The sequence below is a fragment of the Populus nigra genome, chromosome 14, assembly GCF_951802175.1.
Source record: "Populus nigra chromosome 14, ddPopNigr1.1, whole genome shotgun sequence".
Classification (NCBI taxonomy): domain Eukaryota; kingdom Viridiplantae; phylum Streptophyta; class Magnoliopsida; order Malpighiales; family Salicaceae; genus Populus; species Populus nigra.
In genome coordinates, this window is record NC_084865.1 from 2,889,564 (window position 1) to 2,906,841 (window position 17,278).

General features: G+C 32.8%; 1 protein-coding gene and 1 pseudogene across 1 annotated transcript; both read left to right on the forward strand.

The window, feature by feature from the left end:
• Positions 1-358: 358 nt before the first annotated feature.
• On the forward strand, positions 359-6,319 carry LOC133673433 (probable methyltransferase PMT26). Its single transcript, XM_062094231.1, has 9 exons — positions 359-732; positions 1,460-2,617; positions 2,698-2,847; positions 3,710-3,980; positions 4,198-4,308; positions 4,395-4,569; positions 4,874-5,146; positions 5,411-5,605; positions 5,714-6,319. Exons 2-9 carry the CDS (start codon positions 1,499-1,501, stop codon positions 5,940-5,942), a joined length of 2,523 nt encoding a protein of 840 aa, XP_061950215.1. The 5' UTR covers positions 359-732; positions 1,460-1,498; the 3' UTR covers positions 5,943-6,319.
• A 153-nt stretch (positions 6,320-6,472) lies between these two features.
• LOC133673298 (nuclear transcription factor Y subunit B-7-like) lies at positions 6,473-7,706 on the forward strand (annotated as a pseudogene).
• The last annotated feature ends 9,572 nt before the right edge of the window (positions 7,707-17,278 follow it).

The window sequence follows — 17,278 nt, forward strand, 5'->3', positions numbered from 1 at the left end:
TTTTCAATTAATTTTTTTAAAATATTTTGATATATTAATATTAAATTAATTTTTTTAAAATATTTCTCAACAATAAATACTTTTATAATATATTTATATTAAAAATAAAAAATAATATTTTAAAATATTTATCAACAATAAATATTTTTAAAAATAACAAACAACAAGTAATTAGATCACAGGAACCCCTGACTGCCTCATATTTATTTGTGTGGATGTCAATTTTGTAAATGACAAAAATGATAACAATAGAGACAGTAATTAAAGATGGAATTGAATAATGTACACAAGTTCAGGCACCAAAATGATCATTGCACCTGCAAACATTGCAAAATAAAATTGGTCCTCTTCTCCACTCTACTATAAGCGGTAGTCTTCTATCAAGAAAGTCTCTCTCAAGAGCAGCTGATTTCACGGCAATTCTTGTGGCTTTCACTCTCCGTGTCTTGTTCGACCGTCCCTTTTCCTCTTCCTTCTCACGTAGATTATAGGAGTTCTGTACTAACAAAACCAAAGTGAACACTGATCCTTCTTATTTAACCCCTCTCTTCGTATTCTTCTCCTACTTCTATTTCTTTATCCTTGTCTTTCCCTTTTCTTGTCAATTAGTAGCTTTGGATCAATCTCTCTCTCCCTCTCTCTTTGCCAACTTAGAAATATGAACAAATAAGGCTATAAAAGCTTGCATCTTTCACACCCTAGATCTGCTTCTCTTCATATTATCAATACAAGGTATGCCAGAATGTTATTTTTCAGTGCCTGTAATCTTCAGCTCATTCATCATTGTATCTTGGATTTGTTTTACATCATCTGGGCTTCTTAACTTTTTGCAAATCATGTGAGACATGACTAAGTCTTAATGGATCTTATGTGATCTTGATGTGATCCCTTTATAATACCTGGTTTTAGCAAAAGGTTGTCATTATAAGGCTCAATTATATAGATCTGCATTGTTTTCTTGTTACATCTTTATTATTTTTGCTTGTAATGTTGTGTTTTGTGGTTATTTGTAATGGGATTTTTACGACAACCTTTTATCAAGTTTGAATCTCTGGCTTTTTTGTGGTAGTAGTTTTTATCTTTTTGTTTAAGTTTGTCATTATGTATGCTAAAAGTCTGTTACTTTTTCTTGAAGGTTAGTTGATTTGATCGGTTCTCGATCTAAGCATTAATATTTGTTTTGTGCTACCTGTGTTCGATGCCAATTCAATTTCATAAGATAAAAAGATTTTATGTTTTCCTATTACGCTTACAACCTTACGAATGTGGATATATTGCTGTTTTAAGGTTGGACTTGACAAATCGGGATGAATCTTGTATATTTTGGGAGCTATGCTACTTTATGTGTGTAAAATATATGATGAAATGCAATCTGAAAATTTTGACCGATGTGTCAAAATGTATGCTTTGTAGGCTGTGTCGCTGTGAGATTTGTCATGGTTTCAACTTTGATATGCAGGTGTTCAAAATTTTGAGAATTGATTGGCTCTAGGAGAACATGGCGTTAGGAAAATATAGCAGGGTAGACAATAGAAGACAAAATTCGAGTTACTGCTCGACAGTGACAATCACGGTGTTTGTGGGTCTCTGCTTGGTTGGGGTATGGATGATGACATCGTCTTCTGTGGTTCCTGGACAAAGTGTTGATGCTCCTGCTCAGGAAAACAAGAATGAGGTGAAGCAACAAGTTCCTGATAGCAATGAAATCAATCCTAAGCAACCTGAGGACAGCCCGGGTGATTTGCCTGGGGATGCAACACAAGGAGACAGCAGTACACCTGAAGAGAAGCCCGAAGAGAAGCCCAATGAGATTCCTGAAGAGAAGCCTGATGAGAAGCCAGAAGAGAAGCCGGAGGAGAAACCAGAAGAGAAGCCGGAGGAGAAGCAAGAAGAGCAGCCTGAGGAGAAGCCAGAAGAGAAGCCTGAGGAAAAATCTAATGAAGATACCAAGTCCGAAGATGGGTCAACTACTGAGACACAAAATGGAGGAACTAATGCAGAGGATGGTGACACTAAAATCAACAATGGAGAAACAAACACAAAAGATGGAGGGACAAAGCCAGATGATGGTGAAAGTAATGCAGCTGGACAAGGAGATTCTGAGGAGAATTCAACGGAGAAGAAACCCGGTACTGATGAGACTGAAACAAAATTGGTCGAGAATACTGGTGAAGGTGAGGATGGGGAAACAGGGAATGATAAGATAGATGAGAAGGTGGATCAGAAAGATAGTAAGGAGGCGGATAAAAGTTCTGATGGGCAGACCAACAACCAGAGTTCAGGTGAGTTACTTCCTTCAGGGGCTCAGTCAGAGCTTTTGAATGAAACGACCACTCAGAGCGGTTCGTGGTCAACTCAGGCAGCAGAGTCAAAGAATGAGAAGGAAACTCAAAAGTCTTCTAATCAACAAGGGGGGTACAATTGGAAACTGTGCAATGTCACTGCTGGGCCTGATTACATCCCATGTCTTGACAATTGGCAAAAAATTAGGAGTCTTCATTCTACAAAGCACTATGAACATCGAGAGAGGCACTGTCCTGAAGAACCCCCAACCTGTCTTGTTCCTCTTCCTGAAGGATATAAACGCCCAATTGAGTGGCCTACAAGCAGGGAAAAGGTACGTTCAATAAGTTTATGCAAGCTCATCGACTGTGCCATTTTCTTGCAATGTTGGATTAATACTATGTGTTGTTGCAGATATGGTACCATAATGTTCCCCACACCAAGCTTGCACAAATTAAGGGGCATCAAAACTGGGTGAAAGTTACTGGTGAATTCCTCACTTTCCCTGGTGGTGGAACCCAGTTTAAGCATGGCGCTCTTCATTACATTGACTTCATAAATGAGGTGAACCGCGTTATATGTTATTGTAATGCCCTCTTTTAATGTGTTTTCTGAATGTATGGTTGCTACTTGGCTACTCTCCTCCATTTGGGTTGCAAGCATTCTGGAGTTACTAATGTGATTGTGCATACCTGGCCGTGTGTTATCATTACAAATATTGTTGTCTTTTGTTTTCTGAAAGTAAACTTAAGATTGTGGTTGAGTGGTAAGCTGTCTTAAGATCTTTGCCTCATGAATAATTTTGACCCCCCCTATTGGTGGTTATTCTAATCAATAAAGTTCTAGTTTGGCTGGATCTAGGTTACCCCTGCACTTGATGGCCTGCATCTTGGATATAAAATTGGATGCATGGTATATCCAAATTCTTAAGTCATCACTAAATAAGCATGGCATTGGAGGCTTTAGGATGTGGTTTGAAAAACTTGAAAGATTGGAAAAATAATTCAAAGGGAGGTGCAGAAGTTATTTTTAGGTTGGCAGAAAGATAGAGCTGCAGTGTGGGAGTTGATTTGGAAAATGCTGAGAAACTGAGTGGGGTAGCATAGACTCGTGAATGGGGAAATTATTCAGTCAGCTTTTCATTTATTGTCATGTGTGTTGAATGATTATTTGTACTTAGATACACTGTTCCAATTCTCCTGTGTACATTAAATCTGAAAATATTTGATAATACAGCATCCCAACTGTTCCAAAATCCAGCAAAATTGCCTTTTCATGTTGAAAAGCTTATTTATCAATCCCTTACATGTTTACTGTTTTTTTTTTAATATATGTAACAAGATGCATAAGCTTTCAATTGCTTTTACTTGAATTTTGTGTTCCATTTTCCTGTGAGATTCTGAATGTTGAGACTTGTATGGTGCAGTCTGTGCCTGACATTGCATGGGGAAAACAAACCCGTGTGATATTGGATGTTGGATGTGGAGTTGCTAGCTTTGGAGGATATCTCTTTGACAGAGATGTTCTAACAATGTCATTTGCCCCTAAAGATGAGCATGAAGCTCAAGTACAATTTGCTCTTGAAAGAGGAATCCCAGCTATATCAGCTGTGATGGGAACAAAGAGGCTTCCCTACCCTGGCAGAGTTTTTGATGCTGTTCATTGTGCGCGCTGTAGAGTACCGTGGCATATTGAAGGTGGGCACTTAATTTGCATTTCCTCAGATAGGTTTAAGCTCATCCAAACTTATATTATAGACCTTTTTGGGCTGTGTTCTTTGATTTGCTCCATGTGCTGATCTCTTCTGATCGATACTATATAAAATGGGATTTCTTAGTTTTATTTAACAAAATATAGAGAGGAATATAAAATTTAATTTTTGTTTTATCTTAATTGAGCAATTGACATATGCAGGTGGTAAACTTCTTCTGGAGCTGAATCGTGTGTTGCGACCTGGTGGTTTCTTTGTGTGGTCTGCTACTCCTGTTTATCAGAAGCTAGCTGAAGATGCTGAAATTTGGCAAGGTTGGTGATTTCTTAACCAAACATGAACTGATTTTTGAGAGAGTTGATGGATTCTAACATGTGCTTTTCATGGGAATTGCTTGCAGCCATGACCAAACTAACAAAAGCTATGTGCTGGGAACTTGTGTCTATTAACAAGGACACAATTAATGGAGTGGGTGTAGCTACATACAGGAAGCCTACTTCCAATGACTGCTATGAGCAAAGATCAAAACAAGAGCCTCCACTTTGTGAAGCATCTGATGATCCAAACGCAGCCTGGTAATTTTACTGTTAAGGCGAGGAATATAGTAATAATCAATGTTTTACTGCTAAAATTCTCTGTGGATATGTGTCTTTCAACCATTGCTCCATGCATGTGTATCTCATGAAATCTTTCTGCACTTTTACATTTCTATTCACACACATACACACAAAGAAAAGTTGCATGTGAATCTAGAGAACATGCATTGAATTTGAAGGAGGTGCCATAATTTTTCTTAGAACAAATTTCCATGCTTAGGAATAGCTAGCATGCATCACAAGGTGCGTAACTTCTATAATTTAATTTCATTCTTGTGCTTAGGAATGTGCCACTGCAAGCATGTATGCATAAGGTGCCTGTAGATTCACTGGAACGTGGGTCTCAATGGCCAGAGCAATGGCCGGCAAGGTTGGGTAAAACACCTTATTGGATGTTGAGTTCCCAAGTTGGAGTTTATGGTAAACCAGCACCAGAAGATTTCACTGCAGATTATGAGCACTGGAAGCGGGTGGTCTCCAATTCATATCTAAATGGAATTGGAATAAACTGGTCATCTGTGAGAAATGCCATGGACATGAGATCTGTTTATGGAGGGTAAGCACAATTTTTGTTGTTACTTGTTGAAAGTGTTAAATGATTAATGCTCCTGTTTATTTCTCTGGCAAAATACCACACTTAACAACTTTTTATCTTTCTTGCCATGATTCCTTATAATGTAAAAATTTGTTATGCTGGCATGGAGAATAATCTACTTCCCCACCTTCCCTTTTAGCAGGGTTTGGTGCTTTTGCAAAGCTACATAATAAAATGTAAATATTGCCTTTTTTCTTTGGTCTGATATTCTTGTTGTGTTGGCAGTTTCGCTGCAGCTCTGAAGGAGTTGAACGTGTGGGTCATGAATGTGATCACAGTGGACTCTCCAGATACTCTACCTATAATTTATGAACGTGGGCTGTTTGGAATTTATCATGATTGGTGCGAATCATTTAGCACTTATCCTAGATCTTATGATCTTCTCCATGCGGACCATCTATTCTCCAAGGTTAAAAAGAGGTATAATAATCTAAAATGCATTTCTTACTGCTGAAAGTTTCACTTGATAAACCCCACTGTTTCTCTGCTTTCTGTGTCTAACCTTGCAATGGTTTGTGAGTCTTACAGGTGCAGTATGGTGGCTGTATTTGCGGAAGTTGATAGAATTCTGAGGCCGGAAGGGAAGCTCATTGTCCGGGACAATGTTGAGACCATGAATGAGCTGGAGAACATGGCAAGGTCTATGCAGTGGGAGGTTCGTATGACCTACTCTAAGGACAAGGAAGGATTGCTGTGTGTCCAGAAATCCATGTGGCGACCCAGAGAGTCAGAGACACTCACTTATGCTATTGCTTAAGCATGATTCCAGCCCAGTCATTGGCACGTCCATTCTCGGTGCTCTATTGCAAGTGAGATTAGGTATTCTTTTTGCTCTGGTTGCTAATTACAATTCATGTAACAGTATCTCCATGTTAGCTTATCTACCATGATAATTAGGATTGTCATTGTCAGATGTTTTTCGTATCTTTTAGTTTTATGATTTCTTCATCCCAAGATTTGTGTCACAGTTTCAGTTAATATTATTGTTAAAAAGAGGACAATGCATTCTTTAAGTGTAAAGTCCAATTGTTATAGGTTTGGACGAACATCAAATTTTTTGAATATCATATTGAAATGTGTAATGCTGAATTTGTCTCCATTGCATCTCAATGAAAGAAAAGTTGATGGTGGACAGCTACATTTTGTACGGCACTTGAAAAGAACATGATGACCCTTTTTTACTTGCTCCTATTGGAGATTCAATTTTTGTTTCCTCACTGTCGTAACAATGGTTTTGGAGTTCTGTAATTGATTTTTGCAGACTGTCTATTTTACTCCATTTGCCCTTGTCCTGAAATATATTTGTCAAAAACCGAACCTCATGTATGTTCTCTACGAAGGAAAATGATGCGCAAATGGCACATTGTTTCTATCTAGGTTGGATCTCATCTGATAAATGATACCAGTTTGCAATTTGCATGAACAAACATTCGCCATTGTTCATAAAACCCTAATTTATTTTAGCTTAATATGTATAGCTTTACTAGAGTGACGAGCATTAAACCCAAGATGAGATTCTTTCAATCACTACGTAAGCTACAACAAAATTGTCTGCTTGTCAAGTTTCCCAGATTCAATGAAAGAGGTTCAGAAGAAACTATGTGAAACCATCTTCTTATCTTAACCCCAACAATTAAACCAAAGCTTATCACCATGGAGGTATATATCGAAGCCAAAACCGATCAGTACTTTGAACACTAGTTAGATTAGGTCATGACAGTAATCTACTTATCCACAAAAGCAGCTTATCTATTAAAAAATCAGCCAAGTCTTTTATTTTCCCTCTTCACATGCATATTTTCTTGTTCTTCTTTCCAGTTATTTCAGTCCACAAAACAAGCCTTAACATTATTATCATAAGTTAAAACCAATCTGTTACACTTTGGAGAGGGCGCGTGTGTGCATGGGAGAGAAATGGAAGATGAAAACCGTGGAAATAGAACGGATGGCCACGGTGGAGGAAGCCCAGAAAACCCATGTTTAAAGAGTTGCAGCAGCAACAATCACAACAGTAAAGAGCAAGAACACTTCCTTCCTATAGCAAATGTTGGCAGAGTTATGAATAAAGCGATTCCAGGCAATGGGAAAATATCGAAAGAGTTAGTTCAAGAGTGCGTCATCAGCTTTGTTACCGGAGAAGCATCTGATAAATGCCAAAGACAGAAGAGAGACTATTAACGGTGATGATATTATTTGGGCCATCACAACCCTAGGGTTTGAAGACTTTATCGCTCCACTTAAATTTTATCTCAGCAAATATAGAGAGATTGAAGGAGAGAAGCTTAATGTTCCAAAGCAACAAAGAATGGAACAATAAAGGTTAGAACAGCATCATCATCAAGAAGAACAAGAACAAAATATGATATTACCTTACACTAATGTATATTCTTCCTCAGATCTTATGTCTCAGCCGCCATCTTTTATGACAGCTGATCATCAACCATTTCCTTGGCCTTTCTCTCCTAATTCCATCCAAAAACATTTAAAACTCCAAAATCGATATATGCAAAGTGATCTCTAGTTTCACATGGTTTCTTTATTTTCGTTTTCACCACCCTACAAAGAAAATGATCTCTAGTTTCACTTTCCAATTAATTTAGCAGCTGATTTATTTTAAAATAAGATTTTGAACTTCAAAGAAAGTAACGCTGTTCTTAGATCACTTGAATGTTGGAGGACACTGAAATCATTATTTAATTGGTAAAGGAATTTATAGAAATGAGATAACATGAAAGACTGATGTCAATAATAGAAAACAAGCAAATAGTTACAGAATTTTCTGCACAAAATCTATTAATTTCATCGCAATATCTGTAACAAAATCTTTCTTTCGTTCCTGAATGGTTTACGATGATGAAATTATTTTGTGACGGAATATTTTGTTATTAATTTTTATTATAAAAATAAATAAAATAATTATTATTTTCAATTGCAAAAAATAAACCAAATAATAATTTATTTTTAGCTAAAAATAATTAAAATAATAATTTATTATTGTATTTCCGTCGCCACTATCACAATCCCCTCCACCGTTATTATCACTGCTCTCATAGCCAAAAGCAACAAAGAAGCAATCCCATTATATATTATGAGATTTTTTCTTATTATTTTTTTAATTTTATTTTTTTTCAACCTTTTTATATGTCAGATTTAATTATCATTATTTTAATTGTTATTTGTTTTATTCAAAATATTTAATGGAATTGGTATTATATTCCAATTTTATTCTCCTTCAACCTTTTTATCTGTTAGATTTGGATCTTATTATTTTGACTGCTATTTATTTTATTTAAAATAATTTATGAAATTGAGATTTAAAAAAAAATCAAAAAAATATTCAATAAAAAAAATAAAATAAAAAATGTAATATCTTTGTTTTTTAAAGTTGTAGCTCCTTCATTGTTCATGTGAACAAGTGAAGGAGCTGGGGTTTTACCTAAATTCTATCAATAAAAAAGATAATTACCTAATAAAACTAAAAGACTTGGAAAACATCATCAAGCTTTATTGTTCATAATAATTAAGCTTTTTTTTTTTTAATTCAACCCTTTTTTTTCCTTTTTTTTTCTGTTCAGCTTCATACTTTTTTTTTTCTCAATTTATCTAGATTATCTTTAAACTTATCAAGTCAACCAGTTCAGATTGTGACAACCTCCATAAATTTTAATTTTAAACCTGAGCTAGATAAAGAGTTGCATCGAGATTTTTTTTTTTCTATCAATTTTTTCTTTTTTCTCTTTCTTAATTTTGTCCTTAGATTTTTTTTTTATCAATTGGCCAAGTTGCCTTTAGATTGACCAAATTGATCTGAAATTGTAATCCAAGATAGAGTGACGTGTTAGAAGGTTGCTCGTAAAATTTCAGTCTGATCCATTGGTCGAGTTAGGATTTATGCTTGATAGCATAAAATTGGCCAGCAGGTAAATTTTTATGTCAAAATTCAATTTTTTGTACTGTTTTATCTACTTAAATCATTCATTTTTTAAATTAATTTATTGAGAATTCCCATCCCTATTAATAATACAAATTTTCCTCAAATGTCATTTCCTTATAAGTTAAAAACTACGTGAGTACACACATGCTTTTACTGGTAGTCAAAATCATTCATGAGTATAACCATGCATTAATTCATTTGAAAATTCTAAATTACTTTTCTAAATATTTCCATCCCAAACTTATAAAACTTTTCCCATATTTATCACTAATTTATAAATTTTCGAGTTACGGGTCTACATTGTATCCTTTACATTCACAAAACCATATTTCCCATATTTAGATGCGTTTTTAATATCAAATTTAAGCAGACTACATCAAATTTCATTAAATTATATCCCGGAACATCACATTTTTTCATTAATTTAATTGATTTTATCTAGGGGTTTACAATATTCTTCAATGACGGTGGTGGAGGAGAAAATGGTGGTAATGAAGGAGGAGGAGGAGGTGGTGGTTGTGATGTGATCGTGGTGATGGTAGAGGAAGTGGTGGTGGTGAGATGGAGATGATGGTTGAAATAGTTGGATGATATTGTAAGTAAATTACTATTTGTAAGTGAGTTAATACTTGTAAAATATTTAACACGTTAAAATATTTTTCAATAACCAATTTTCCTGTAAAATATTTTACGAAAAACAAATACAAAATAAAAGTTTTTGGAAAAAATTTTCCGAAAACAAATACAGAAAAATCTATAAAATATTTTATGCAAAACAAATATACCCTCAACAAATCTGAATCTTAGTTGCCAACATGAAACCATAACAATTTATTATTTGACATTCAAATTAAGCCAAAACCACGATAAAATTTTTTTAAATAGATCATTTCTTTACAAAAATATCAAATATTAAGAAAAAACTTTATGAAAATTATAAACCATATTGATGTAGAAATTCAGTGATGGATCTCACTAATCTAATATATAATTGATATCTATTTTCATAGTTTTTTCCTTAATGTCTGGTATTGCTTTTACCATTTCTAAAGTAGTTGTCAAATTAACCATAAATTCTATTGTGGTGTTATTTGGCCTTTATTTTAGATAAAATGATAGATTTGAGCTTTTAAAGTTTTATCCGGTTGTTTTTTGTTTTTTCAAATTATTTTGGACTATTTGATGCTATAAATGAGTTTATGCAGGCCTTTAGAGTATTTTTTTAGGTGTTTTTAACTAAAAATAATGGTTGAAAAAAAGGTTTTTGGGTTCAAAAATCATCTTCATGATTTTGTAGATAGATTTTAAGAAAAAGATGATAGATAGTCTATCATAGCAGACAATCTATCGTCTATATATTTTTTTAAATAAAACAAGACCCAAGCTCTTATGCATGGACTAAGAGGCCCAACACCTTAACATTTACTTTACATTAAAAAAATTTAGGATCAACCTGTATCGTAACTTTGAGAAATAAACTAGGCATAGTCTAAATTTGATTGTTAAACCTAATGTCATCAAATTTAATCATGATTCAAGTTTGGTTTATGCTTTGTATGCATGATAGGCCTAAGACATAAGGTTTAAGGTGTGTTGGTTTTATAGAAATATATTTTCTTTATTTTTCAATATAAATAAACATTGAAAAACAAATAAGTAAAAAATATTTTCTGATCAACCCGAATCAATCCTTAGATGGTATAATCCTTAAGAGAATTTTGTTCACGACAAGTTGAAACTTTGATAGTTTCTTTAGAAAATATAAATAAATTTTTTTTCTTTTTTTATTGAAGAATCAACCCGTGGATGATATAATTCTTAAAATGGTTATGTTCATGAAGAATTACTTCATGGTTTTTTAAAAAATATAAAGTTCTATTTTTTTTAATTGAAGAATTTACCCGAGTATGGTAAAATCTTTTAAAAGGATCTGTACTTATGGAATTAAAACTTTGCTATTTTCAAAAAAGAATATATAAACACTATTGTAAATATACTTGGTATTTTTCTAGGTTTCAATATACTTCTCCATCTTGTTGTGAGTAGATTTGGGTTGGGTCAATATGATCCCACTAAGTAGAGGTCTTTAGGTTCATTTTGGATATAATCAAGGAAAATAGGTGCAAAACCTAATTTATCATTTACAATCTCGAGTCTAATGCTTGTATTTTAAAAATGAGGATTGAATTTTATTGTCAGACCTAAATTTCAAATAACTATCTTATAATTATTACTAATTTAGACAAACTTTATAATAGCACAACAAGTATTTTTATCATTAAAAATAAACATAATATAACTTATCTCAGGTAAGATGTATATAGTGATAGTTATCTTTACTATTACATAACTAACCCCTCACCCATTTCTCCAAAAATCATTTAAGATTTTTAGTTGCCATCCAAAGATCATTTAAGATTTCTAGTTACTATAAAACAAGATGATAATTCTTATTTTTTATTTTTATGTTTAGTTTGCCGAGATGTCCCATGTGACAACAATTATTATTCTATGACCATAGCTACTATTATCAACATTATTATAATCACTAACATAAAGACTACCACCATAACCATTAATGAAAAACATCATTAATACCTCCATAATTGACCTCATAATTTTCTCATCTTATGATTCAAAAATCATCCATGAAAAATAATTTATTTTATAGAAAAAATATTCTTCTTAATGCATTTAATAATAAAAAAATAATTAATGAGGTAAATATTTTTCAAGAATTCTCATTTTAAGGAAAACATTTTCTGCAAAACGAATTTTGCAAATGGACGCTTAAGCTCAACTCTTCTTCTTCTGTTTTTTTCAGGCGATTGATATATGTTTGTTTACAAACTTCTCATGAGTGGTTCCTAAAGTTTTAGCATTTGGTCGAATTAGAAAATTTGCTTCCTATAGTTTTTATTGTTTCTCATGAGTGGTTCCTTAATTTTGTTTACATATTGTTTTTTTATTTTTGATATAGTTCAAAGCATCTTAAAACATTAAAAAAAATTAATTTAATATTTTTTTTTATTATAAACATATTTTTAAAAGGCAACTAAATGCCAGGGATAAACACAATTCCAAACAACTTCTCACGGGCAGTTGGATGGAGCGATTGATCATTCCATTGTAGGGTAGGAAATAAAAAGCACAAAAACTAAAAAGGAAAGTAAATCGATTAATTTAACGAGATATTGAATCTTGATGGAACATGCATGCTTTTCATCCATTAATTTGAAAACGACTATAAAAGGGTCCAGAAAAGTACACATAATAGTGGAGCCCATTAAATGTCAATCAAAATGATAAATTATATGCGTTGGTGTGATTTAATTATCAGGTGTAATTAAGCTTGAGTTTTTATGACTTGATTTATTTTATTGTAAATGGAATAAAAATGACTTGTATAGTCTAAATTAAATCATTTCAATGAACAAAAATTTAAAAACACAAAAAATGGAATATGGGTTTGAGAAAGAAGGGTGAAGTTTCAAATTCAAAACAGGATTAGAGGAGATCAATAGCTAACTTTGATAGTTAATCCCGTTTCTAACATAATTAAATATATATAAAAAAAAACAGAAAGAAGGGTGAAGTTTCAGATTCAAAACCCTATAGACCAGAAAAAGAAACAAAGCCAAGTAATATTTGAAATAGATTTGTTTTGCATGCCACTTGGTACGTTTGTCTCGATGGGAAAACCATAGTTGGTTGTATGATCATATCATCACATCACTGTCCAAAAATATGTGAAAGCAAATGTTGCACTAGGGGGTGTCGTTTCAAAGACACATATACCACTGTGGAAATGGGCTCAAGACTAAGGGACAAACATATATAGATTCGAAGGGATTCTATATAGATTCGAAGGGATAAAATAATAACTTAAATTGTTAAATAATATTATAAAATATAATTAATATTTTTCTCTAATGTTATTAGGTATATTGCCATAGCAAGTTGGGCAACATTTCTTTGCCATGAAGAAGAATTTATAAAATAGTGGATCACTTGCCCCGGTGAATATGAATTTGAAAGATTCAATTTGTTGCAGTATAATTTTTCCCTGCCAGATATATTTTAGTGTGATATTTGAATATTTATGAAGGTTATAATGTTAAAGAACCATCTCAATTTAAAAGTTTAAACTGTTAGGTAAAGTCTCAAGAAATGATTTATATTATTCTCTAACACACTTACTAAAATGAAAGCTCTTTGAGCTTGAAATTTGCACAGACTCACATTACCTTGTGCTTAATTTTTTATTAAATAAATGGGAATAATAATATTCAAACTCGTGACCGCTTGGTCATTAAAGCTCTGATACCATGTTAAAGAACTATCTCAAGCTAAAAGTTTAAGCCGTTAGGTTGAGATGGTTCTTTAACATTTAATGCTGTTGATCGAAATGGTTTCTAGTACCGCTAAGACTCCAAAACCACCCATTATTATAAAAATAAATTTGTAGAGATAAGTAGGATTTTAAGGTGGTATTTATTTATCATCTTGAGGTATGAGAGATGGAGGAGATATTAGGATAAGGATTATATTTTTCTTTATATTTTTTTGTTTTAAAAATATATATTTATTTTATATTGGTAGAAAATAATATAAATTATATTGTGGGACCTCACCTAGTTGCGTATGTTATTGAGTTGAAATGATTCTTTGATATTGTATCAGAGCCTTGATGACCACGCGGTCACGAGTTCGAATCTCACCTTTCTTATTTATTTAATAAAAATTAAGCACAAGGTAATATGAGTCTGTGCAAGTTTCAAGTTTAAAGGACTTTAACTTGAGATAGTATGTTAAAAAATAATATAAATTATATATTAGAATCTCACCTAACAGATGATTCTTTAACATATATTTATGTCTCTATCTCTTTAATTAAATAAATTTCAATCTCTTTTGTATCTTTTCTTTCCAAACATAATCTGAAAGCACACTTATATCCTATGCTTGAATAACAAAATTTCACCACATGTTAAAAAAATCCGCCACGCTTATATCAATCCCTTTAATTAGATAAATTTCAGTCTCATTTCCATCATCTACCAACAGGTGAAGGAAAAAAAAGGATCAATATAGAAAAAATCTAAAATTATTGTTGTTGTTGTTATAATTATTATTTTAAAACAGCATGTAGATAATATGTTAACAAATCAACAAGGGCCCTAAAAAATAAATAAATAAATAAAACAAATGGCTTTCGTTCATTATATGGTTTCAGCTTTTATATATAGCATTAGTATTTAGCTAAACAATAAGAATTATCAAATTGACACCAGTGAATTATCATGGCAGGACATGTCGAGTTCACTTTTTTCGTCGCAACTTGTTTTATTCCTTCTCGAGAAGGCAACAAAAACATGTTCTTACTATGTGCCTCAACTTGCCAAGGAACAAGGCAGGACACACCAAGATCAATGATTAGGGTTTTGTCTCCAAACTCAAGATGCAATGCAAGTAACTAGCTGGTGATGTCATTTCTGTTTGATGATGGACAGGTCTCGTTGGGCATGTCAGCCAAATGGTGAACATGCCACTCAAGAGAGTATTGGCAATTAATTGTTAGAATAAAAAATTAATTATCAACAGGGGCCAAGTTTGCTGCTTGTTTGTTCTGTTCAGATGATCAACAACCTGAAAATTGTTGTCCTCGATCGTTAGGCAGTCTATGGAATGAAGAAGAAACAGGGACAAGTATTTTGAGCTGCGCCGCCGCTGATAAATTTTGTTATTTTTTCAAGGAACTAGTGGTCGCTCTATGGCCTTGTTTGCCATTCTCACAACTGCTTTTGGGCCAATCTCTTTGTGAACGGAGAAGAATCCTGGATTAAAGGCTTGGCCAGGGCCAACACACACAGAAAGGAAGGAAGGAAGGAAGGAAGGATGCATTGCATATACATGTAAAACTAAGATCTTTATATAAATTTTCTTCCTTTAATTTCCATTAGATATAATGGTTTCTTCGTTAATGTCCCATATTATCTCACATGATTTCTTCTTTAATTATGTCTCCTTTTCTATTTGTTTTAATTACGAGGAAGAAGTTATTTCTCTTCTCAACGGTGGACTACTAGTTTTTTTTTTTCCAACTTGACTTTTAAATATTATTCAAGATAGTTCCAAAATGCAAGATATTTAGAAATAAAATTAATGTTTTGAATAATTAATTAATCCTTTAATTCAAATAATTTAATCTATTATTCCTAACTAAAGTATTTGATTTATATGGAAAGTACAAGTGGTTGAAAGTTGATAATAAATAGAGCATGTAAGCTAAGATGATTAGTAGCTGACATCTGCATAAAGTTCTTAAATGTGAGGAGTTTTTAATGTTTAAGTTGGTAAATTTATAGAAAAAGAAGTAAAATAATATTTTGAAGAAATATACTATATATATATATATATGCTGAAAATATATATATGGGGCTCTTTTTCCATGGTGAGATCATGTAGTCGGATTCCTCCTCTAGGGGGAGAAACCATAGAATCGGGCTTTTTCTATCGGAGAAACCCATGGAGTCGTCGTGGTCAAGAACATTAAACATGGTCATTTTTGGGATGGTTCTTTTAGGCTTATTAAATTTGAGTTTATGAATTCATATTTGTTTTTTTCCAAGTTCTTCATTCTAACTTCTAAAACGATCAAGAAAAGAAAGAGAAGAAACACCTTATTTTTTATATTGTCATATAGATAAAAGCATATTCTCTCACTGATTAATGTTTTAAAATACTATAAGCATACTCAAAACCTTTCATTTATTGAAATTTAAGTTGATATAAATATTAATTATCTTGGTTTTTGAGTATGCTCTCAAATTAACATCTGTGCTTCATTGAAAGACAGTTTTATGACTATGAATCTGAAGGTTAATTAATGATATATATTTTTTTTAATTTGAGAGTAAGGGTATTTTTGAGCAAGCTTGCATCCAATGGTCTTTCGAAGAAGGAAACTGGAAGTTACAATCTTCTCTTCCAATGGCAGTGCTCAGTAGACTGTGGAAGAACGAGAGGAGGAATTATCACATTCACTGGGTTTTGGGATTAGACAAGGAAATCCCTGTTACTTTCAAACCTATAACGCAAATACACCAGCAGAATGTGACAAAGAAGATGAGATACAAGGGATGTTGAATGTGGGGGAGACTCTGGGTTTTGGAAATGAGGTAGCATTTAATAATTTAATAGCGATTACCTTATAAAGTATTTTTTCACTTATAAATACTTTAAAATAATATTTTTTTTAAATTTAATTTTAGTTTTAATATATCAAAACAATCTAAAAATGTAAAAATAAATTAATTTTAATCAAAAAAATAATTTAAATTTTTATAAAACGATGTTTGGGTTGCATTCTCAAATGCTACCAAAATGTGACAGTTATGGCAGCAGATATTCAAAGACAAATTGATAGGGAGATTGACGATTGGACTGCAACACAATAATTGCAGTTTGAAGACCGATCTGGTAAGGATTTAATTTATTAAAATCATGAAGATTTTCTTCTGGAATAGTTATGTGTAGGGTACGTTTATCTCGAGGAGTCCAGTTAGGAATATGTTAATGAATAATGATATTGAAGTTTGCTTCTTGCTTGAAACTAAGAGAAAAACATGTTCTAATATAGATTTGTCAAATGGTTCTCAGTGGATTCTGAAAACAATGCGAGTGGGATCTTAGTACCTGGAATGAAGCAAGATTACTGATATACAAGATTCAGTGGTAAATTGATGAGCGGTATGGATAGAGCCTTTGCAACAAGCCATAACTGGGGCCGAAAGCCATTTTGGTTTCTTAATTGTTGGGTTTCTCAACCCATGTTTGTGAAAAATCTTGAATCTTTTCAGGTTGATTATTGTATGAAACACACTGGCAGATTTAGATTGGTCCGAAAGATTAGTTATCTGGCTACTAAATTCAGAAGGTGGAATAGTTCTGAATCTGGTAATCAAGATATGAAGCTGTAGAGATATAAAGTAGCATTCAGAAACTGGAAAAGGAAGGGGAGGATTGATAACTCACAGGGGCAGAGACTAGTGAATGTGTTGGGAGATAAGAATACTAAGTTCTTCCACTTGGAAGCAAGTATTAGGAAGAAAAGAAACAACATTACACATATTAATTGTTGTTACCCATTTTAGGAT

Bases quoted from the DNA above. Each gene is read 5' to 3' on its own strand.
- LOC133673433 (XM_062094231.1), top strand. From the start codon at position 1,499: ATGGCGTTAGGAAAATATAGCAGGGTAGACAATAGAAGACAAAATTCG. The intron at 4,309-4,394 runs GTTGGTGATTTC...AATTGCTTGCAG, and splicing joins AGATGCTGAAATTTGGCAAG to CCATGACCAAACTAACAAAA. The intron at 5,147-5,410 runs GTAAGCACAATT...TTGTGTTGGCAG, and splicing joins ATGAGATCTGTTTATGGAGG to TTTCGCTGCAGCTCTGAAGG.